The following is a 22,620-nucleotide window of genomic DNA, read 5'->3' on the forward strand; positions in this document are numbered from 1 at the left end:
ATTTATTCTTGAAATTTTTTCACGCTACGCGCTGTTCAATCCGAGTCGATTTTTGATTATAATATAGTAGTGTCCTTCAGAGAGAGCCTCACAGTACATATGCGATCAGGAGAGGAAAATGATGTGCCCGATCAAGAAATACAAATTTCTAATCTTGTTCTCCTAATCATGCAGGGAATTTGATTCTGGTAGTCCTACGTTTGGGCCAATCCAATATTATTTCACTATACCGACAATCCTGATGGGAGGTCGAGAAACAACATTATGCAACAAAGTGGAATAATAACATTCGGCCCACCCAAAGATGCAGCACAGAATTAATAACTTCCATAAATTTTCGAATACACCCCCTGCACTACCAGTGATCACATGCGCTGAGAAAGGATAAATATTTGATAGTGAAATGTGAAACTATACTAATACTATTGACGAAATACAGGTGGAATTATTATGCCTTGTCTGATTCATTTTAACCTGTACCAGTAGAGTGTACAATGTAGCCTACATTGGTTGGAATCTGGGTTAAGCAGTTACTTTTAATCGAGGTATGTCATGGGTTCACTGATGTATATTTCAGATACCGGTACATCTCGGTGTACGACGCCTGAAAATCTTGTTGTTTACTAGGTTAGGTAGCAGCAGTGTAATTCTTGATGTTAGATTTCGTCTATTCGCCTCTTTATCAGACTTCGGTATGAAATGTAGTGGTGATTATTATAAAAGTCAGAAATTGACAATGCATCATTATGGAGAATGAGGTTCACGAGAGCTGAAACTAGAAAAGTAACCAGACCCACGGTTCAATTTCAATGCTTGATATCTGAGGGCGAATCGAAGATTAAAAGGAAAGAATCCCAGAGTGCATGGGCACCGCGTTCGGGACCCTTGATACAGACATCCACAATTCCATTGACTTATTCATATACATCCGATAACCTAACAAAGATTAGATAAACAAAAATGTGTCCTGAACTGTCGTCTACATCCCTCACCCTTTGTATCATGTTATTACACCATATTTCAAATCTAAGAATCAAATTTAATACATCTGGATGTCATGAGTCGGAGTATGTTTGTGGTATACAGTCAACTCGGTTCCGATATAAGCCTACTAATCTCGCGATATATCACTGAGACTACTCGATATTTATTGCAATTTTCAGAATTGAAAACAAAATCATCCAACGGAGTGAAGTTGGCCAAAACTATTCTTGACATGAAAATATCACCAGTGTCACGTTCGACATACCCTTTGAGATCATAGCTAACTGACTCCCCTTGAGATCATAGCTAACTGACTAAGAGCAATACAACAGACACAATTATGTTGACACGTTGTAATGCGTTGTACGTTGCACGGTATCAAAATACAGTACATGTACACGAGTGGCGTGGGTGGTAGATATTTTCGAGTTTTATCAATCTTAGATTCAATAATAGGGGGTATTTAGTATCAGTATATGCATAATTATAATTGTGAAGGCAGCGGTCAAACACCGAGAAGCAATGAAATCAGCAGGGTAATCAAAGTAAACGATTCAGTGTTGCTTCTTCTTGTCCAGCAGCTGACACCACCTGATGTAGATGTAGATGCGGGCTTCGTAGACATATTTCCGTCTCCGGCGGTTGCTGGAAGCGTTGGGATTGTGCTTCTGGTTGAGGCTGTGAACCAGAACGGTATTAACGGAAAAAATATGAGCAACTCCCACAATCATTATCTACATACGGTGGTCATCATCAATCCCGCGTTGTTATAACTTTAACCGATAGGAAGTCGTTACGAAACAAAGTCTTACCAAACATTATGGAAGGGAGCATATTTTAGGGTTGGAAATCAGAAGTGGGGAATGAATGAAAAAAGGTTGGGAACCACTGACCTAATGAGGTAACTAGAAATATCGATAGTTGTCGAACTCTGGCCAGGATCTCACCAGGAGAAATTGAAGTCGACGATGCAGAAGTAGTGTTTTCGTCTATTTCGGTCGCACACGAAGCAGGGGCGGTAACGTTCTGTTCTGCGCACGAGACGCAAAGCTTATCCTCACAGAAATCAGTCTTCTCGCAACCGGAGCAGGACTCAACGTCAGGGGCATACGGGACGGGTAAGTTTACGACCGGCCTAAAGAAATAGACATGTACAACGTATAATGGCACACAATGTTCACAACGTTATTCTCCATTCTCTACGATGGCGGTTCTTTACCTTCTCTAAGCCGCGAAACACTTCGCGAATCTGCAAGCTTTCGTGTAACCCCATATTTTCGCTGAGTTACAAAAAGCAAAATCCACCACAAAACACATTAACTACATGTCTAATGCATTAGTATATAAATTACTGGTGCAGAAAATGAACTGTGCATCAACAGAGTGTTAAAAGAACATTACCATCAAAATGTAATTTTCACACAAAACGAAATCACAGTATGAATATCAATGCGACTTCTACTATTCCATTTCCGGTACCAGTTCAGTAATTCGAGGCTTCACCTTGAAAAGTGTTACCGTATTGTTCGGTCGAAACGCGGCGGATACTTATTTCCTGATTACAAATGAGTTTATATCAATTGGAGATGGAATTGGCATTTTGAAGAACGTAGTTTCGATTTAGAACCCTAACCTCCCCTGCGTACGTCACTGCACACTGGGGTTGCTCAAAAATAACATATTTCTTCTTCAAATTTCACTTGCTTGATGATAAAATTGTCAGGTTGCCACTGATCCATAGGTATATAAATGAACAGAGGTAGTCAAAGTAGTCCCCGTCGCTACTCAAGTAGAAGTAGAAGTAACGCCGTAATTTCTACTCATTTAGAAGTAGGAGTGGTGGTTCACAAGTAAGCAGGTAGGTATTCTACGCTTATTTTGCCTACAAAACTGAAAACTGTCAAGTGGAAGTAGGAGTAGTCTAAAATCATAACTACTTTAAAAGTAATATGAGTAGGCAAAATCTACTTCAAGCACTTCGAAAAGTAAAAGTACTTCGTTACTGACCACCTCTGTAAATGAATATCTCACATGCTCGGGTCAAGCGCAGTCGGGCCGTACTTGCAGCAGATCAGTCCTCCATATCTGTAAAATGTGTAATTATTGTCACGCATGACTTGGTTTGATTGCATATTTCGGTCATTTAATTTAGTAACGCGGATTCCTATGGCTTAAAATGTATTTTACGGTAAGCAACGATCTCAAGGTCACCACTGCTGAGAGAGAGAGAGAAAGAAAGAAAGAAAGAAAGAGAGAGAGAGAGAGAGAGATGACATTCTTTTTCGCCTGCACGATCGAGATGCTTTGACGACGGATATTCGATATGACCGTAATTCACCTATAGTCTGCACCCCCCATTTTTTTCACCTCCACGCTATATCCGTGGATGCTAGGCGCCTAGCAGAATAGCTGTGGATACCAGTTTTCGAGTCCTCGATCTGACCGAACCGACGACCTACCGATCAAGAAGCCTATAGCAGCACCATTACACTCTCTCGCTCATACATAAAATGGAAATGTGGAAATTTTCAGTCTTTGGGAATAGTATGTTCTTTGTAAAATTTTGATGTTTAGGGTTGCACTTGAAACAAGAATCAATTTAAAACAAACATATTTGAAACATGGCCCTTGTTTAAAATATGTTTTTTATCGTTTTTTAAAGCCATGTCATCACGATTATTCAATTGTGACGTCATAATGGATTGGCATTGACAATTAAAAAGAAAGAGTAAATATATAGCTCCTTTGACGAAATACGCTTCCAACCGCTGTCATTTACGGACCAAAATTATCTTTAACGAGGACTATATTGTCATGCAGCATTTTTACGGTCGGCGGTCATCATCATCAGAGCATTCGCTTCGTACCAATGATCCATATCTGCGTACTAGCTGCTGAACCAACTATTTCGAGGGTTCCAACCATCCCTTATCGTATGCGTCGGCTATGGTGGTAGTCGTCCGTAGGCTCGTACAACATGTTTTTTTGGAAAGTATTCACACAATTATGGCATAATTATACAATTTGAAGAAAAAGAAAACAATTTTTTTTTAAAGCCTTTGTTTAAAATGCAGCCATATCCGTGGTTATGTTTGTCACATTGTTTCAAACTTAATCATGGCTAAGATATGGCCGAAAGAAAATGCAACCTCGCACAATTCTCTTAAAATGTGTAAAGCGGACTGATTCCACCGCGAAGATATATCCATAATACACACGACTTTCTTATACACATAAATCAACATATATAAAAATAATTCATTGTTACAATTTAGACATCACACTCTAGATATACGGAGTAAAATCGAAAATGATTCCGATGGTTTCACTAACCCGCAATATGCCGCACTGCAGCCAACTCGGCTACTGCTAGCCCAGCGCAACCTCAGATACTGCCTCTCAACGTTTGACCCAACGTCACTCTGTAACAAGATCAGCTTATGAATCGTTTGTAAAATTACGTATCGCAGGAGACAATCGTGGTTGCCAATTTCCCAAAGAACATTTTAGACGAATTGAATTACCCGAGAGTTCCATTCTCTGAATGCCTCGGTGGCGACCGGCATGAACTCGTACACGTTCTCCTTGTAATATAAATTGACCGTTGTGTCTGTGAAATTTTTCGTGGCGCGTATCGTGTGATCAGGCTTTTCGGGGCAGAGTCTTGAGAAGGGAAACGCATAAATTAGCAGATGTTGTTATCAGCTATCATTCAGCAGACTTGGACCACTAAATGATTTTAGTTATCTAATCATACTAATTAGTTACGGAAAATAAGAAGAATATCGGCCTGGTGTAAATGACCATAGTAGCCTAGTCGACAAACACCAGGAATACCCCGAAACAAAACAAACAAATACTAATTAGTATAGGGCAATTTATTTTCGACATGTCAAAAAAAAGTCAAAATTAGGTCAAAATTGTAGCGTTAGTTCAAAAAATGTCGAAATTGTAAACAGAGTCAAAATTTTTCACATCCTGCATTTCGTTTGGGTCGTAGATTTTGCACTGTCGGACAACTTATCATTTGACATTTGACATCGTAACTGAAGCAGGATTGCGTGGGCATTGCATGATTCTTATATCAAGAAGCGCATTATGGAAAATTGTGATGTAGACACCATTGTCAGAATGAAGCAACACGGTCGGTGTCTCACCAGCTGTGTTCTCATGAACAACTTCAGTGTTGTCAGCCAAGCCAACTACTGCTACTGTTGAACGTTCTTTCTCCATTCTTGGCAAGCCACTTTAGTAAGGACTGACACTTTCTACCCGAGAATGTAGGAACGTATCTTTCGTTGCACTACAACATATTTTAATTATTTCCACCATAATACGTGGTGTAACCACTGAAATTCTTCATAGGACCAGATTTCGTTAAAATCAAGTTTTTTCATGAAAAAAACTAGTCAGTTTTTGTGTCGAAAAAGTTTTTTTCAGGCCGAACTACTTCGTAAGGACAGAGAGTTCGAACCAGAATTGAATATAAGTAGTACAATTGCGACATCATGTGGGAAAACACCTAATTTGCATACGTTAGGTCAAAATTTGGTCAAAATGTCAAAATTTTGAGTTTTAGGTAAAAAATTGCCCTACTAATTAGAGCTAAATGACGGCAATCTAATTATAGATATAGTTTGGTAGATATTTCTACGTGACAATCATATTTATGATATAATTTCAGGTTTACCTGAAAAATTTTTAGTTCTGCTGTAGAAATTAGATTAGAATTAGAGCGAAGAAACATTTGACAAATTAGCTTAGGATTTGATAACCCGCTTTTCGCTCCAATAAGTCTAATTAGTCAACTTGAATTATGTAGTTGTGCAAGTGTGGCATCTTACTACAGAAGTCGTCATCGTCACTCTCAAAACTACAGATAAACTAACGAAAATGCAAAGGCAGTGAAAATTAATTACTAGCCTTACACAACGATATCTTCGCACTTGTTCGCCAGACCGTCGTCCCAGAAGAGTTTACGCATGTTAGACGCCGGAGGAAATATTGCCCGGCGTATCTGGTTCTGCATTTCGAGCGCCTTCGCCTTGTCGCCGTCCTCCATACTTAATATCTCTCCGTCCGCCATACCGCACCGAGCGACTGCTCAGAAATATATTATGAGCTAACCGTTACCACGCGTAAAGGCCAGACTTTGACAGCTAGTTAATTAATTAGTATAATTACATCGAAAGGCCAGTAATCTAATTCTAATTTAGTTTGTGAAATGTCTCTATGCTATAATTTTAATTCTAATCTAATTTCCGAGCTCCTTGAAAATGCTATAGGAGAGCCGTTCACTGTTCAGTGCGAAACGAGCCAGGCTTGGCGTACATACATTTGCTATCCTCTTGATTGTGATAATGAGCTCTGATTTGATATGAAGGGAACTTCATTCGATGTCCAAATTTTCGCCAATTCACTAATTCTAATTCTTATCTAATTTTGAAAAAATCTCTACCCACAATTCAAATTCTATAAGTTATTTTGGAAAGGAAAACTGTATAGTTGTACTTTTAATTCGAGCATAGTTGGAAAATAAGTGTGTAGCTATAAATTTTTAGTGTCCAAGTATTCTTAATGCAATGTAGTTAAAGTGTGAGTTGTTCATCTTTCCGTATAAAACATCGTGTATATTCATCAGGCATGATTCGAATGTATTCAAACACTTTTTTCAAAGCATGTTTTAAACCAGTGGTTCCCAACCTTTTCCCCACCAACGTATACTATTTCGAGGTTTTATGCAGTGCTCGCATACCACCTACATAAGTTACGCGCGCCTAAGGTAGTCAAAAATGTTCCCACTATGTTGAGCTGCTGAAGTCAGCGAAACAGAAAATGGAAAGGAGAAACGGAATCTACTCACGTACCACAGGTTGGGAACCGCTGTTTTAAACAGTGTTTTGAAAACATGTCATTTTTGAAAGAACAAAACTGTTTTATTTTTTAATTTTTAAAAGCTGTATAATTATGCTATAATTGTGTAAATACTTTTTAAAAACATGCAGTATCAGCCTATACGAGCGATTTGTACCAGATATTGTCGACGTATTCGATATGGAATGGTTGGAACCCTCGAAATCGTCGTCGGTTTAACAGTTATAGCACTATATAGATATCATTGGTACGGAATGGGTGTTCTGATGATGATGAACGCCGACCGCAAAATATGCTGCACAACGATGTAGTCCTGGTCGTAGATATTTTTGATTCGTTTTAAGACGGGGATCGGAAGCCTTTTTCGTCATGGAGCCATATTTAGTTATTTACCCTATATTTTCAACAGTCAACATCATTCCACTGTGACACAATTCAATATTCGTGACGTCATGGCTAAAATAAAGACATGTTTTAAGCAGGGGCAATGTTTGAAACATATTTGTTTTAAATGGATTTTTTTGTTTTAAAAGCAACCCTAATTCGCGTAATCGAATTTGAATCGAGTAATAATTGTAGTCATTTTAACCAGTAAGGACTAGGAGAGACGTATTTTGCCAGTGCATAAATTATGCGTCCCTATATTTCCACTTTGTAATCTCTACGCTTTGTCATATAGTGGATATATTGAAAACTCGATTGATCGTATCTCAGCATACGGCACATTCAGTACAGAGCTACGCACGATAGCGGAAATGACATTTCCTCGAAGTCGTGTTCAAACCCCGACATTTTCACAAAGTACAATGAAATAGGCGTGGTCAAAAATGCAAAATTGTCTTTAATGTGGCGGAGAAGTGTCGTTATGTTCTTTGTGGTCGCATGTTTGAAATTTCCACAAAATCCAAATACTCATTTGTGGTTTCAATGATTGATACTCGGATATCGATGCCGATATCTCTCACAGACACGCGATTAGCCCCAGCCAGACGTGGACAACTAGTAAATTTCAACTTTTCTAAATTTGATTGCAATAAGAATTGTAGTAACACAGTTTTCTTCCCAAATAGACTTGAATTAGAATTATAGCTGCAGTTTTTCCTTCAAATTTGACTGGAATTAGAATCAAAGTTACACGGGTTTTCAAATTTTGGTTAGAATTAGAATTACAGTTACACAGTTTCTTCCAAATTAGGCTAGAATTAAAATTATAGGTGAAGTTTTTTTTTCAAATTTTACTAGAATTAGAATTATGGTTACACGGGTTTTTCCAAATTAGGTTAGAATTAGAATTGTAGTAACACAGTTTTATTCCAAATTAGACTAGAATTAGAATTGTAGCTACATATTTTTTTAATAAGACTAGAATTAGAATTACTTAATTCGTGCAAACTTAAAAAAATGATCAAGTTTGGTTCATATATAATGGGAGTTAATTCTCACGGGCACGAGAATCACAAATGTCTGTACACCAAGCTTGTCTCCTTTCGCGCTATAGTGTCCTCCTGCAGTATTTTCAGGAAAATCAGAAATTCTACTAGAATTAAAATTGCAGAATAAAAACATTTCACAAATTGGATTGGAGTTAGAATAAGAGCAAAGAAACACATTTAACTAATGAGATTTGAATTTGATTACCGGCATTTCGCCAGACAACCAGAAATTAGTTATCTATAGTCGTCCAAATCTGGGACTTCCAGCCTTATGCTGCTGCAGCTTCTTGATAATATTCGGGACCAGATGCATGCACTCTAAGCGAAGAGAGTGTTATTCATTCGCACCCAAAGGGACAAAAAGAGTGGTAGGCCTACACGAATGCAGATCCTAACTCAGAATTATATCGCGTTCATAAGTCCTATTATATACGCGCCTATACTTGCACCATCCTACGTGAATGCATAATTTGAACGAAAATGCTGTACTCGATTTATACCACGGTACAAGTCTGAGATGTTCTGGTTCTGTGTGTCATGGACGTGTGCCATTCACACCCGTATATCAGTGTGTGAATGATGTGAGAATAATGTTCAATATGGATCACAGATCCTTATCCTATTATATACAAAGTAGGCCTGCATATTTATGTGGTGTAATAACACACGTAGACTCGATAAAGCTTACCTTGAAAGTCAAGAACCATCACTGACACAAGAACTAAGGAAATCTTCATCTTTATCATATTTCACTGGAAATTATGTGCTTTTAATATAAGCTATAGTTAGAATAAGAGAAAGAAGGTGCTATAAATGAGCTGTATACTGGAATGCGTGACTAAATGAAGCAGTTCATAACTATATCTCGTAATGTGTTACATTAGAATATTGGGCATTGCATTATGCTCCTAGAATTGGACCAGCAACAAACAGAACTCTTTGCTGGCTCGCCGCACCCACGCTTCCCATTTGTAACCTTAGAACTGCAACCTTTATATTCCATATTTTCGCATACACCCTGTTCTAGAATGATCTAACTTACCTCAATAAGCAGATTTCGTAAAATGCCTTGACACCACGCCCAAGGCTCTTATTAAACCAATTGAAAACGCCTAATCGTTTATACTAATACTAGGCTGGTACAGCCGACATGTTAACTTTTAACGTATCTCATCAATTCTCTGGGTAGCTCCTTGTTGTCAACTCATGAAAGCCAAATTCATGAAATTCGTCTGCCATATGAAAGTGGCTTCCGCAACAGCGGAATATCCGTCTTGTAAAAACGCAAAATACTTTGATATTATATTCACTGTGACCGCGTAAAGAAACTATTGTTCCCGTTATTACAATTTGACTGGTATAACAGCTCGAGGCAATTCCGAATGCGACTTTGGCAAAAGCCTCCATTATTGTACATTTATAGGGGCGCCCGCGATAGTGCTCAGAATTTTCCTACGCGTAAAATTGTCAAAATAAGGTGCTACTGTTCGCCTCCCTGTCTTTTAACTTTAAAGTCTTGCTAAAATGAACACCATCGCTTTTCTGGTGTGAATGCAAACCTGTATGTTTTCTCTGCGTGTCGCATAGTGAGATTTTCCAAGCGTCATCCGTTCATTTTCCTGCATTGTCGACGAAGCGTCGATAGTGATCCGACAATTTTGATAGCTTTATTTTCCCTTTATGTAGACTTACCATACGTCCTCTTTTATGAGGATTTGTCCTCCGAGGACGCTCAGAAATCCGGAGTGTCCTCTTTTTTCGCATTTTGGTAATTTCTTTTACTTTCGACAAGACTTTTAGGCGAGACGCTGCATTTATTTCCAAAAATTTGTTGGTTTAAAAAAGGTTTTCCTACAAATTCCCCTTCCAGCCCAACCTTCTCGCTTGTTATTGCGAACACTGTTTGACGTTCTCTGCAGCATTTGGGGGATCTGTAGCAATTCTTCTGGCTCAAGTTCGCGCTTAACAGACCTAATATTTGGATCCGTTTCGAACAATTTAACGGATCTATATAATTTCCATAACATTGAGTGTGAACAATTTCACGAACTCGCTAAAAACGACCATTCCTTAACGGCAAAAGTTGAGTGAACCCCAAGTATACATAGGCTAAATCTGAAAGCAAATTTGATATATTGTTTTTGCGCCTGTTTTCGTAATTATTGTTTTGTGTTTTAGCTTTTATTTAAAACTACCAAAAATGTAAAACATTAAATTCAAACGTAACAATTCCATACTTTCGTTTCACTTGCCGGCAACATATGTATACCTGCGTGCTGAACATTGGTAAGCCTAGTTTACCATGTAAGTGGTGTCTTGTAAAATCCCAGTATCGGTCCTCATACACAGTGCGAGGGAGAGAGAGAGAGAGAGAGAGAGAAAATCTTTATGTCGACAACCATGAAATACACAGGCAATGGTCATAAATATTCACGCCCAATGCACGAGACTTGAATTATGTCACACAGAATGTCTCGAGTCATACCACTTGGTCGAGTCATGCACAATGACTCGAGTACAGGTTGTGTCAATACAAAAATTGACTCAAGTCAAGTCGAGGTAACACAATCCTGAATCTAATAGATTCGATAATGAGACAATGACATTGGTAGCAGTCAAGCGCTGAGAACTAACGAGATCAGCAGCGCAATCAAAGCAACGGCCTGCACGTCGCGACTTCTTGCCCACCAACTCGCACCATCTGATGTAGAGGTAATTGTGGATTTAGTTCCATCTGCGGAGGTTGATAGCGGTGCAGGGATCGCACTTGTGGTTGAGGCTGTGAACCAGAATGTGCGGCAAATGTATATATTTGAAATAACGAAATAAATGATAGAAATACTGTCTTCAAAGGAATCCCCTCAGCCCCAATTCTAAGACGCGTGCGGTTTTGCAATAGTTTAGGAAAAAACCTATATTTTCTTGCTCGTAATGAAGGCATATGGCGCAGTAACCTCGAGACATGAAATGCCGGTTCTATCTCCACTATTTCGTTGGTTCTAGTTGTGGTTGAGAGTTTTGAAAAGAGAGTAGTCCTATAGTTCTAGTTATAGTTGCGAGTTTTTATGAGTGAGTAGTTCTAGTTCTAGTTGCACATTTCGAAAGGCGAGTGTTTCTAGTTCTAGTTGCGAGCTGTGAAAAGTGAGTAGTTTTAGAGTTCTAGTTGTACATTTCGAAAGGCGAGTATTTCTAGTTCTAGTTGCGAGTGTCTAAAGATGAGTAGCTCTAGTTCTAGCTCCAGTTGCGCATTTTGATAACCCAGTAGTTTGAAGAGGTCTGGTTAGAAGTCATCCAAAATAACTTCCCAATTATGAACCAAAAGTTATTTTTTAGCACTACGTGGCTATTGTGGGGGTATAGATCAGTGGAAAAAGTATTGCAACTATATTCCCGCTGATTAAATAGTAGCCTACACGTTAAGGTGCGAAGGCGCATGTTTTCGTTACTCGAAATAAACAGACTCTCATAACACGACTCGAGATATTGAAGTCATTGTGCCTAGCCCTACATACAGTGGTTTATTATTTCTGGGGTCTATATATTTAACCAATGTGTGACATAGCACGGACATAAAATCCTACGATCAATAGGGGTTTCCAGGGTTACACAGTGGTAAATAGTATTGGAACCATACCATATAATATTCGTTGATAAATTTACTCTGAGCGGAGCGTATAATTTGAATAGCCGAATCATGCGCGCAGCCCTATTCATATATCGACCTGAGTAAATAGTTAAAGTAGTAAAAGCTACTCTAGTACTTCGAAGAAGTACTTCGTTGGTAATTTAAACTAATCTAATCGAAGAAGTATGTACGGTCCACCTCGATACTGACATGTGTAGGCATGCAGGGTCTTACCAGGAACAGTGGCTGTCGTGGAAATTGGAGTAGATAATACATAAGTAGTGTTTTCGGCGATGTCAGTCGCACACGATGCGGGGGTGGTAACATTCCGTTCTGCGCATGAGACGCAAAGCTTATCGTCACAGAAATCAGTCTTCTCGCATCCGGAACACTCCACACCAAGCTTATACACCCTGAAATGATAAAGAAGTATAGACACTCAATTCGATCGCGTATGGCGTTTTTTTCGTGGGACTACCATATTTTGGAATCGGGAAAGGAAGACACTTGTATGAAATCTTAAAAGTTAGTTTACCGAAATAGAAAACAGCTGATTTCTCAATAATTACTGGAAATCTTGTTGCGTTCGTTCACTAAATAAAAATATAAAGGTCATCACTCCGGCTCGACTCACGAATTACCTACTTTTTACCGATAGTTCTGTGGTGTTGACTAAAACGGTCATTTTTTCAGATTTGACTCCCGCATAGGTTAGCCCAAATTTTAACGTCCTTCGTCGCCATTTTCAGCTAACAAGGGAGACAAATTGTCAAAAAGGAGGACAAATCCCCGTAAAGGAGGACGTATGGTAACCGTATTATTCACCAACAGTTCACGATACATATTACTGGGGGTATTTCATGTTTATCTAATGGAGTAGGCCTACAATAAATTAAGAGCCATATTTATTAACGCTAGAGGACGCATATGCTTGACTATACACTTCTTCGTCAAGGGATATTCTGGATCTGGATATAGCTGTCATAGGGTACTTGTGTATCAATAGTAATCGACCCACCGGACGTTTCCCACTGTATTTATTGAGCTTGCTGGGGCTTTAGCTAACTTGCTTCGATCTATTTCTATATCGTATTGTCAAGCAATATATTGATAACATTTCAATATCACGTATATTTACATCAAGAAACTTATAGGACTTTGTGGTTCCGGCAGTCGAAGGGAAAACAGCTCTACATCTAGGATCGTATAGGCCAGTAGTTACTTGGTTCCGCCATTTTTCGACACCTCGACCCCTATCAATCCCGACCCAAATTTTTGGTTATATATTTACGGATCCGAACAGGAAAGATATAATTGGGGAACTCTGATCGGTGGCGAATTTACTGAAAACGGCCATTTTTTCAACATGTTTGGTGCACCGCCTATTTTCAGTGGAGTTGACTTTTATTCACGTCATGTGCAGATTAAGCCGTCTTCACTTGCATTTTGACCGTGTTAATTGAATGTACCTCACTCGACTTTCTAACATTTTCGCCCCCATTACCCCTTTGGTATTTTCGCCCCCTTGTGTCTCAAAATCGCCCACGTTGAGCACCTCTGGTATGGGTAGTTTACCGACTTCGACAATACCCAGTAATATACCCACAACTATAACGCGAAGATACTTGCGAGTATGTGGCGCGGTATGGCAGACTGTGCCTGGTAGATAATTCTACTGTAGTGGTAAACTAATATGAGCGAAATGCCAGTATTCGAATTTTAGCATAATTTGGGGAAAATGTCTATGCTGTATATTATATCTTCCAGTCAATCGCGGCTTCCACTTAATGGCTTTTCTTCTTGACATTCAATGCATCATTTTTGATCGACATCGTTCGCAGTTCCGTAGTTGTATATGTAAGAATGAAAAACTCACCAGATCGGATTCAGCGGGGCCGGGCCGTACATGCAACACAGCATTCCTCCGTATCTGCAAAATAAATGCCGAAAAAGTGAAATTACCAACGGAAAACTGGGTTTGGTCCGTTATCGCGATCCTTCAATTTTGTTGAATAGATTTTAACGTGGATTGTTACAGATCACAATATGATTTTGCATAAATTTGCAAGCACTATCTCAGAGTCAAGTTAATATGAACGTGATCTGGTTTGATATTACAATCAGAAAGATAGATTCACGCATACATAATATTATCATAGAGTCCTACAATCGAGTGGACACAAGCAAATCTCACGGCTCGCTGCGATTGGTATACGTCACACATTCCCTTCGGCTAAAGGCAATTTGACGGTAATTTTTAACCAGCTTACCGAGCGTGAAATTCGATAAAATAGGCATCAATCGAAAGCTACTGGGGTAGGCCTACTGATTACGAAAATTTAAATTTTGTTGAACTCCTTGTCCTATAGAACCACCAAAAATCAGCCTCACCTTTTTATTGTAATTGAGTTTGGTATTGTGATGTGGCGATGCCGCCGCATTCACATTCTCATTCTCGCTGCGCAGTGCGCACTCGCTCCGAGCTGCGGCTACTTATCAGACTAAATTCTGATAATTCTGATAATGAAAAATTTCACGCCCCCCCTCATCGTCATATCACAAAATCCAACTGGGATGCTAGCAACCCCAACAGATTATTTGGTGGTATGGTCCGTTCTGAATGTTCATGAGAGAATAAAAAAATATGAAATTGGGTCTATATAGAGAGAAACACGCGTGTACTGGAGGTAAATCGCGCTCCCTTTTTTCAGGTGATGGCTTCTTCGCGCCCCCTTCAGATGTTTTACACACCCCCAAGGGGGGCGCGCCCCCCAGGTTGAGAACCCCCGGAGTAGAGCGAAATACCGGTAATCTAATTTCTGAAATGCTTCTATGCTCCCGTTCGAATCTAAATTCTGGTTTTCCTGAAAATGCTAACAGGAGAACTGTTTAGTGCGAAACGAGCATGGCTTTTGCCGTTCTCGTGCTGATGATAATCAACTCTGATTTGATAAAAACAATTTCCAAGTTTTCACAAATTCAGTAATTCGACAATTCTACTCTAATTTAGAACAGGATGTGTAGCTATCACTCCAATTCAAGTCTAATTAGGAAGAAAACTAACAATAACATATACGTAACACGTAACATACACGATTTCCCAATCATCTGAGATATAAAACATACAACATATTCAAATATCACAATCTATATTGAGTAAAACCAAAAATGATTCGGATCGTTTCACTAACCCGCAATGTGCCGCACTGCAACCAACTCGACTACTGCTGCCCCGATACAACCTCCAATACTGCTTCCGCTCGAGTCCAGTCTGCAATCGAAACTGTTCGTGTTTATGGATCGTTAGTCAGGTTATGTATGAGGCAGCAAAGCCAGGGTGCCAATTTCATAAAGAACATTCTGGCATCTCAATTCAGTCACCTGCGATTTCCATTCTGTGAAAGCTTCGGTGGCGACTTGCATGAATGAGTACGCGTTCTCCTTGTAATATAAGTTGACGGTTTCGTCCGTGGAATTTTCTGTCAATCCATCCGTGTAATTAGATATTTCCGGGCAGAGTCTTGAACAGGTAAAGCAGTATTATCAGAGGTGATCACCCCTATTCCTAACCCTGTCCCTAACCCTAACTCTATCCACTGGTTAGCAACGAAGTATAGGCCTATACTTCTACACTTTCGGAGTACTCACTACTCAGGTAGGTTTTGTCTACTCAGAGATATTCATAGTATAGTCATCGCAGGTACTTGAGTAGGATGAGAAGTAACTTCGTAAATTTCTACACGCGTACAAGTTTGTTTGTTTGTCTATTTCACATACAAAATCGGTGCTTATCGTTTATTCAGGTCACATGCACTACGACAGAGGTCTCAAGCATGCGGCCCGCGACGGCGTTTTGGAATTTCAAGTATTCAACAATATCTTCAATTGCCATATATCATTTTTAGATAAAAAGAACTTGAAGTTTACGCTAAAACTGCTATAAAAATCACTGAAATTTCAACAAACTTCACTGTCACATCACTTTCAAAAGCTACATGCGGCAGAAGATCAGCTATTACCTCACAATTCTAGTTAATGATGATAAAACATGACCCGTTGTTGATTCGTGACTGGAAATTGTGATTTGGTTTGGTGCGACCTTCTCGTAAAATTACTCGATTTCGGATTGACTGGGTGATTAAATAAAAACGACTCAAGTTGAGTAGGGTGAAACTTTAAAATCAGAGAAGGACCTGCGACTCGGAACTGTCATGGGGAATAGTAATATATTAGAAGGACGTGGCTTGCGTTGTGTCGGGTATACAGCTATCTAATCAGGTCAGTATTGCAACCATTGGCATTCTGTGACCTCCGAGACGTATAGCTGGTTACATGCTGGATGTTGTTTATTGTTCTCTTTTCATGTTATTATCGGTAGCGAGAAGGTAGTATAGTACGATTTTTGCAGCTGTAACACCAATCAATTCTTCGCCGATTGGAGATTTCTATTCCAGGTGTTCTTAACCAGGGTGGGGACCCATCGGGGTACGAAGCACCACATTAGGGTGTACGAGACGCATCGTGGAATTAGTCCTATATGCTGTGCAACATTTTCTTCGCCAATATATAGTCTTCGCGCAACGCACGATTTTATGCGAATGGACTTCCTGATTTTAATATAGTTACCATCAGAAATTTTGTTGAAAATGGACAGGGGCTACTAAAAATCTCATTGGAAGCACCATGGGCACGATCTCGAAAAAGGTTAAGAAGCTATGGTTCAATAATGATTATGTTTAAGTTGTTATTGATATGTTCCAATAATAATCGAATGCAACAAAATCTAACGCTGATTTAATTTGACTTTGGCAATGGCAGTAACAATAGCCTATATTAATCACGACTATATCAAAACCAAGATTAGGCTAAACCGCTCAAATGCTCTGATATCAGATCAATCTTTAGTATATTTTAAAATACATAAAACCCGACAGATTTACGATGTTATCATTCGTCCTCTCGCATGACGTCTATAACTCATTAATTAAAATAATTGTGCCCGGCACAAAAACGATTTTATTCATATATTTCAAAATTTGATTTTTCCGTGTCAAACGTGAATAGTACAATAGTAAATTACATTTCCACGGTGTTTGTGGAATGCCTGTCTGCAAGGTCCCGTCAAATAAGGCCTACTTCGAAATTATACAATAAATATCGCTATTATTGATGCTACGGCCCGCGGGGTCATCAAAAACTAGGAAATTGGCCCGCAAGCACATTTGAGTTTGAGACCTCTGCACCACGACAATGATTTTGTAATGTTCAGGATCTTTGCCTTCGTAATCTTCCGGACGGCTTCCACACTCGCGCACTCCCATCATCAGTCTCTCTCTCTCTTTCTTTCTCTCTCTCTTCCTTTCGTGCCTCCGGACTTGTGGTTGCAGTTGTTGTTTGTGGTATCCACGGTGTTAGTCTACTACTATCGTCATTTACACCAGTGGTTCTCAACCACCGGTACGCGGACTGGTGCAGGTCCGCGACGACTTTCATGCTGGTCCACCAGGTATATTACAATTTTATACCTTAATTTCAAGATGCAATGGGAAGGCTTGTCCATCAATAAAATAAATGAAACATCCTATTTTAAAGTGATTCAGAACTTCGTGAGGAAGACATTAGGTCTGGAACATGTTTGATTTGACTTGATGTTCACGCCGTGTCATTTCACGACACGCGAGCGACAAATACGAGCTGACTCGCTAAACCGTGCAGTTTGCAGGATCATTCGTTTTTGATTTCTTCATTTTGTGCAGGACCGTAACTGCCGCGCGTAAATCAACACGAAGTAGGGTCTTTTGGGATGGATTTTCTTTTTCTTCAAAATTTTCTCCGCAATTCCTGCGTTTAGTCCGCATTTAGCCCGCGGGCCGTAAAATACCCAGGTCTGTCCTGATCTGTGTCCCAGATCTATGCGGCTCTTTTAAAGCTAAGATTTTTGATAGGTGACTCGCTCATGAAGCAGGTCTGCCCACCCCTGTGCTACAGGTTTTATAACAGCAATTGCTTTCGGAGTCGCAATTGATATGCGAGTTGACTTACTTGGCGATATCTTGGCATTTACTCGCGAGGCTGTCATCCCAGAATAGTTTGCGCATGTCGGCCGCCTGATAAAACGTTACATCACGACGTATCTGATTCTGCATTTCGACTACCCTCGATTTGTCACCATCTTCCAGGCTGAATATTTCTCCATCCGGCATACTGCAGTGAGAACCTGCGCATGATAACATAGGCTACATTGTCAGGAAACCCTTATCACGTGTCAATAAGTCGATGGACTTCAGATGTGAGTTCTTCATAAACTGTAGGTGTCGTACATTTTGGTCAGCAATATCTTTTAATACGGACAGCAAGGCAACAAAGTTTGTTATTATGATATTTTTTGTATATATAGCTATATGGTGAAGGATATATGTTTTCGAATAAAACATCATGTATTTATGGAGCATGATAGGTTTTTAGTTGTGAATTATAACTGACGGGCGACGCACAATGATTCGAGAACTCGAAACTGAATCGACAAATTGTTATAATTTGAGTCGAGGAGTGACACGTTATTTCGGGTACGCTCCAGGGTTGTAATGACTCGAGTCAGACTCGAGTCACGATTTTCTGATGACTCGACTTGACTCGAGTCATTTTCTCAAAATACGGAAATGCTTCGACTCGACTCGAGTCAATCTGTGTATTGACTCGACTTGGACTCGAGTCATTGTGCATGACTCGAACCAAGTCATATGACTCGAGACTCAGACGGCTAAGACCGATATTTCATTGTAATTTTGAAGAACAGTAAAGTAACCACCCTATTAGGAATTTGTCTATTGGTACTGGTACTTTAAAATGCGACCAGAAACTGTTAAAAGTGAGAAAAATTAGCATAATATGAATGCGAACCATTCGATATCACCAAACAGAGTTGTAAAAGTGGGTTTAACACGACTTTAACTGGAAGCTGAGCAGTCTACACAATGACTTGGACTCGGACTCGAGTCATAATACTATGACTCGGACTCGAACCTCTGCTCGATGACTTGGACTCGGACTTGACTCGGCGGTGAATTGAAAATGACCCGAGTCAAAACTATAAAATGGATATTGACTTCTGACTCGGAGCTTTGTGACTTGGTTGCAACCCTGGTACGCTCTTTTCCGCAAGGAGCTATATATAATGAACAAGATTTCCAGCTTCTATTCTATTTTTTTGCACCGTGGAATCCTTGAAAACTCGATTGCTCGCATCAAAGCATACGTTAGTGCAGGGGCGGGCAACATACGGCCCGCGGGCCGGATCCTGTCCGCGAAGAGATTTTAAGCGGCACGCAGAGAGTTTCTACCGTGAAATTGAAATTCCAATCTGAAAGTATTGACAAATTTTATGCGTCACAGCATGAATCCAAGTTTGCCAACCTGAGAGAGATAGTCACGAAACGATACTTATTTTGTTCCTGTCTGCATAGCGAGCTAACATTTTCGACCATGAACATTCACAAGACAAGGCTGCGTTTCAATCTGACTGATGCTCACGTGCAGTCTTTACTAAGAATTTACACATCCGACATGGAGCCAGATTTCATATAAATTGTTCGCAACTTCGATAGACTACAGATGTCTGATTGACTTCAACAGCTATTGAAATTAGGTTAATAAATTCATTAAATAGGTTACTGTTTTTGGTCTCTATGCTTCAAGCTTAAAGTTTAGGCCATCAAATACGATTTATTCCTTGTATAGGTGAATAAATACGCGATTAATCTTTCGATTCTGTAATCCGGCCAGCCAAGAACTTCATTTTCCCAGATCAGGCGCGCCGACCGAAGAAGTTGCCCGTCCTGCGTTAGTGGAAATGACATTCCCGAGATGTTGTAATCAGCCCACAGCATTGTCACACGTACAATGAAATATGTGTAGCCTGACAAATACCATGCAGATTATCTTTAACGCGGTGGAGAAGTGGTATTATTTTCTTCGTGGTGCTAGGGCAGTGGTTCCGAACCTTTTTTAGTTCGATACCCACCTTGAATTTAATGTTTTAGTGCACGGCCCACAATGAGATATGACCAAACAAATTAATGAGTCAAGAACCCGTGTAAACTGAACTCTCGTCTACATAGAATGGGGATGGGGATTCGCGATAATGGACTGTGCGAAAGCTGTGACGTACCAGAAACAGTTGAACATTACGACATCCACTGCACCAAATATGAAGGCCCTCGGCAGTATCTACGGGACCAAGAGACGCCATTCCTTTTCGCTTGGAAACATTACTGGACAATCCTCTCACCATGGGTACTCAGATAGAATATGCCCTGCTCCCTGGTCGAGATTTATAAAGATATAAAACGATATATATATTTTTATATTACTCTCATCATTTATCTGGTGCAAAAGACTATTGGAAGTCGGGCACCAATATCAACACAAACGACAACAACAATAACAACCCATGTACACATATACAAGTTACCGTCAATGCGAAAGTTGAGCTTGTATATTATGCAATGGATATCATCAAATAGAGTCTAATGCTATATTGCGATTCACTGGAAATAGCTCCGCGACCCAACAGTTAGGAAGCACTATGTTAGGATATGATTCGGAGTTGGTGGCCGATATGGACCGTGCGTCTCTGGAGAACGCGAAAACCACAGATCTTCACCCTATATACAGCAGACATACGCATATGTATTTTGTGTAATATAACACACATTGAATCGATAAGCCTAATTACCTTGGAAGTGAAGAAGTATTACGGTAGCCACTACGAAAATCTTCATCGTATTTCGCTGGACACTATCTGCTCTTAAGATATAGTAAAAATCCCAGTGTTATAATAAACTGTAGGCCTACTTCAATGCTTGACCAAATAAAGCAAACCATAACTATGCATTGTAACAGACTTGGACAACTAGGCAATTATGGATTATTCTAGTTGTCTAATTATAGACCAATGAGAGCGAAATGCCTCCGATTATATAAACTAAACTTCATTAAATTTCCTTCAAATTTAATAATTCTATTTCTAATATAATTTGGAAAAACTTCCGTTGTCGAGATTTAGGCTAAATCTTATGCTGAAATGATCTCTGCTTCGCCCGGAATTCGCAGAATTCGTAACAATACCTTGACGCCCAAGGCTCTCATGAAGCTATTTGAAAAGCCTAAAATCATTACTCGGTTACTGTTGTCGACATGCTACGTTTGATAGTATTTCATTGATTTTTAGAACTGCTCATTGTAGACATCGAAACTATAATGCAACATAAATGAACGAACTGAAACTCGCATATAAGGATATCATCCAAAACCCTGACAGATCCGTCTTATAAACGATACTAAATACTACGATACCATATCGTTGTGACTGCGGAAGGAAACAAGGTACCAGGTATTACAATTTGTCTGCTATAGAACCTAGAGGCAATCCCAAGTACAATTTTAACAAAAGACCTCATTATTTACCATTACAGGGACACCTCTATGTACACAGAATTATCAGATGCGTTGAATTACAATTATCAAAATAAGGTTTCACTTTTCGTCGCTTTGACATTTGTTTCGCGTTGATGACCGTGAGGTGTCGAAAAATTGATTACGTAACCAAAATAAAATGAAGGTTTTAGTTAAATGGGCACCGTCGATTCCTGCTCGTTTTCTCCGCGTGTCGCATGGTGAGATACTGCGGTGGCGTTATTTTACCAGATTGAACCCAGTATAGCCACGCAAAGAGAAAGAGAAAGAGAGAGAGAGAGAGACAGAAATTATTCGTCGATCGTCGATTACAAATTACTGCATGCAGTGATTAGGGCAAGTCTTTGCAACTTTTGCAACTGTCTCACAGATTCCTGCAGCTTTCTAAATACTCAAAAGTTATGTATAGTATGGTGTTTGAAGCTGCTTGGAGGTGGAGAAATGTTATATTGCAGCTTTTTGCAAATTTTCCATATTTCTTCATGACACTTTTCGCAACTTTTCCTATTTTTCATGCAACTTTTATCGATTTTTCATGCAACTTTTTTCAAGTTTTTTTTCTCGATTTTTCACGTAACTATAGCTTTTTACTGGAAATATTTGGTACTATATGTAAATAGATGGCTTGATTATTTCACTGTCGTTTAAATTCGATGTCCGTTTTGATTCGACGTACATTCCGGCTAGACCTCCGAACATTTTATTTTCACTGGGTCAATTTTTCCAGGCTGTTGACTTTGTTGAAGTTGCCAACACTGAATTTTGCTACAGTGCCTTGGATACGGATAGATTCAAGTATCTCATACCCTCATAATTTCAAGGAACTTGACCATAAACGCAACTTTTTAGTGCAACTTTTGTGAAAAAAAAACAACTTTTTACTACAACTTTGTGAAAAATAAGTGCAACTTTCCACGGATTTGACTGCAAGAAAAACTTGCTCTAGTAATGAGATGAAAACAATTCATGGTGTATAGTGCTGCATGGGTTGCCCAATATGAATTATGAGCCATTACTGATACGTTCGGGGTTGCGACACCGCGCCCTTATTTTGAAGGCAATGATTTAACTGTTCTTATTGTTAATAATGCTCGTACAGTCGACTCCGCGTTTGGTCCCGCTCACTTTTGGCCGAATTGAGCGGAGAAATAGCTTTGTCCGAGTTGATCGGGAATTCAATTTTTCGCTTCTTGGCAGTGTTGGGATGACTCGAGTCATGACTTGACTCAA

General features: G+C 39.5%; 3 protein-coding genes across 3 annotated transcripts in view; all 3 read right to left on the reverse strand.

The window, feature by feature from the left end:
* The window catches only part of LOC145438357 (transcobalamin-2-like), a 204,357-nt gene that overhangs the window by 109,527 nt on the left and 72,210 nt on the right, over positions 1-22,620 (reverse strand). The gene's annotated exons all lie outside the window — the stretch shown is intronic.
* Positions 1,325-9,118, reverse strand: LOC145438374 (allurin-like). The gene is made up of 7 exons (XM_080315779.1): positions 8,980-9,118; positions 5,913-6,084; positions 4,509-4,647; positions 4,318-4,406; positions 3,016-3,069; positions 1,932-2,119; positions 1,325-1,662 (listed from the first exon to the last, which is right to left on the reverse strand). The coding sequence occupies exons 1-7, from the start codon at positions 9,035-9,037 to the stop codon at positions 1,490-1,492; spliced, it is 873 nt and encodes a 290-aa protein (XP_080171905.1). The 5' UTR covers positions 9,038-9,118; the 3' UTR covers positions 1,325-1,489.
* On the reverse strand, positions 10,660-20,866 carry LOC145438375 (glioma pathogenesis-related protein 1-like). The gene is made up of 7 exons (XM_080315781.1): positions 20,651-20,866; positions 17,959-18,133; positions 15,298-15,436; positions 15,108-15,187; positions 13,793-13,846; positions 12,151-12,329; positions 10,660-11,070 (listed from the first exon to the last, which is right to left on the reverse strand). Exons 1-7 carry the CDS (start codon positions 20,694-20,696, stop codon positions 10,907-10,909), a joined length of 837 nt encoding a protein of 278 aa, XP_080171907.1. The 5' UTR covers positions 20,697-20,866; the 3' UTR covers positions 10,660-10,906.

Source organism: Botryllus schlosseri, chromosome 4 (genome assembly GCF_051294905.1).
Source record: "Botryllus schlosseri isolate E-star chromosome 4, Bs_hap1, whole genome shotgun sequence".
NCBI lineage: Eukaryota > Metazoa > Chordata > Ascidiacea > Stolidobranchia > Styelidae > Botryllus > Botryllus schlosseri.

What these genes read in the sequence shown, in the direction of transcription:
- LOC145438374 (XM_080315779.1), bottom strand. Translation starts at nt 9,037, where the DNA reads ATGATAAAGATGAAGATTTCCTTAGTTCTTGTGTCAGTGATGGTTCTT. An exon ending in AAGTGCGAAGATATCGTTGT is followed by an intron (nt 4,648 to 5,912) that starts GTAAGGCTAGTA and finishes TCCCTTCTCAAG; the next exon opens with ACTCTGCCCCGAAAAGCCTG. An exon ending in TGCAGTGCGGCATATTGCGG is followed by an intron (nt 3,070 to 4,317) that starts GTTAGTGAAACC and finishes CACATTTTACAG; the next exon opens with ATATGGAGGACTGATCTGCT.
- LOC145438375 (XM_080315781.1), bottom strand. Translation starts at nt 20,696, where the DNA reads ATGAAGATTTTCGTAGTGGCTACCGTAATACTTCTTCACTTCCAAG. An exon ending in AATACTTCTTCACTTCCAAG is followed by an intron (nt 18,134 to 20,650) that starts GTAATTAGGCTT and finishes TATCATGCGCAG; the next exon opens with GTTCTCACTGCAGTATGCCG. An exon ending in TCACAGAATGGAAATCGCAG is followed by an intron (nt 15,188 to 15,297) that starts GTGACTGAATTG and finishes TTTCGATTGCAG; the next exon opens with ACTGGACTCGAGCGGAAGCA.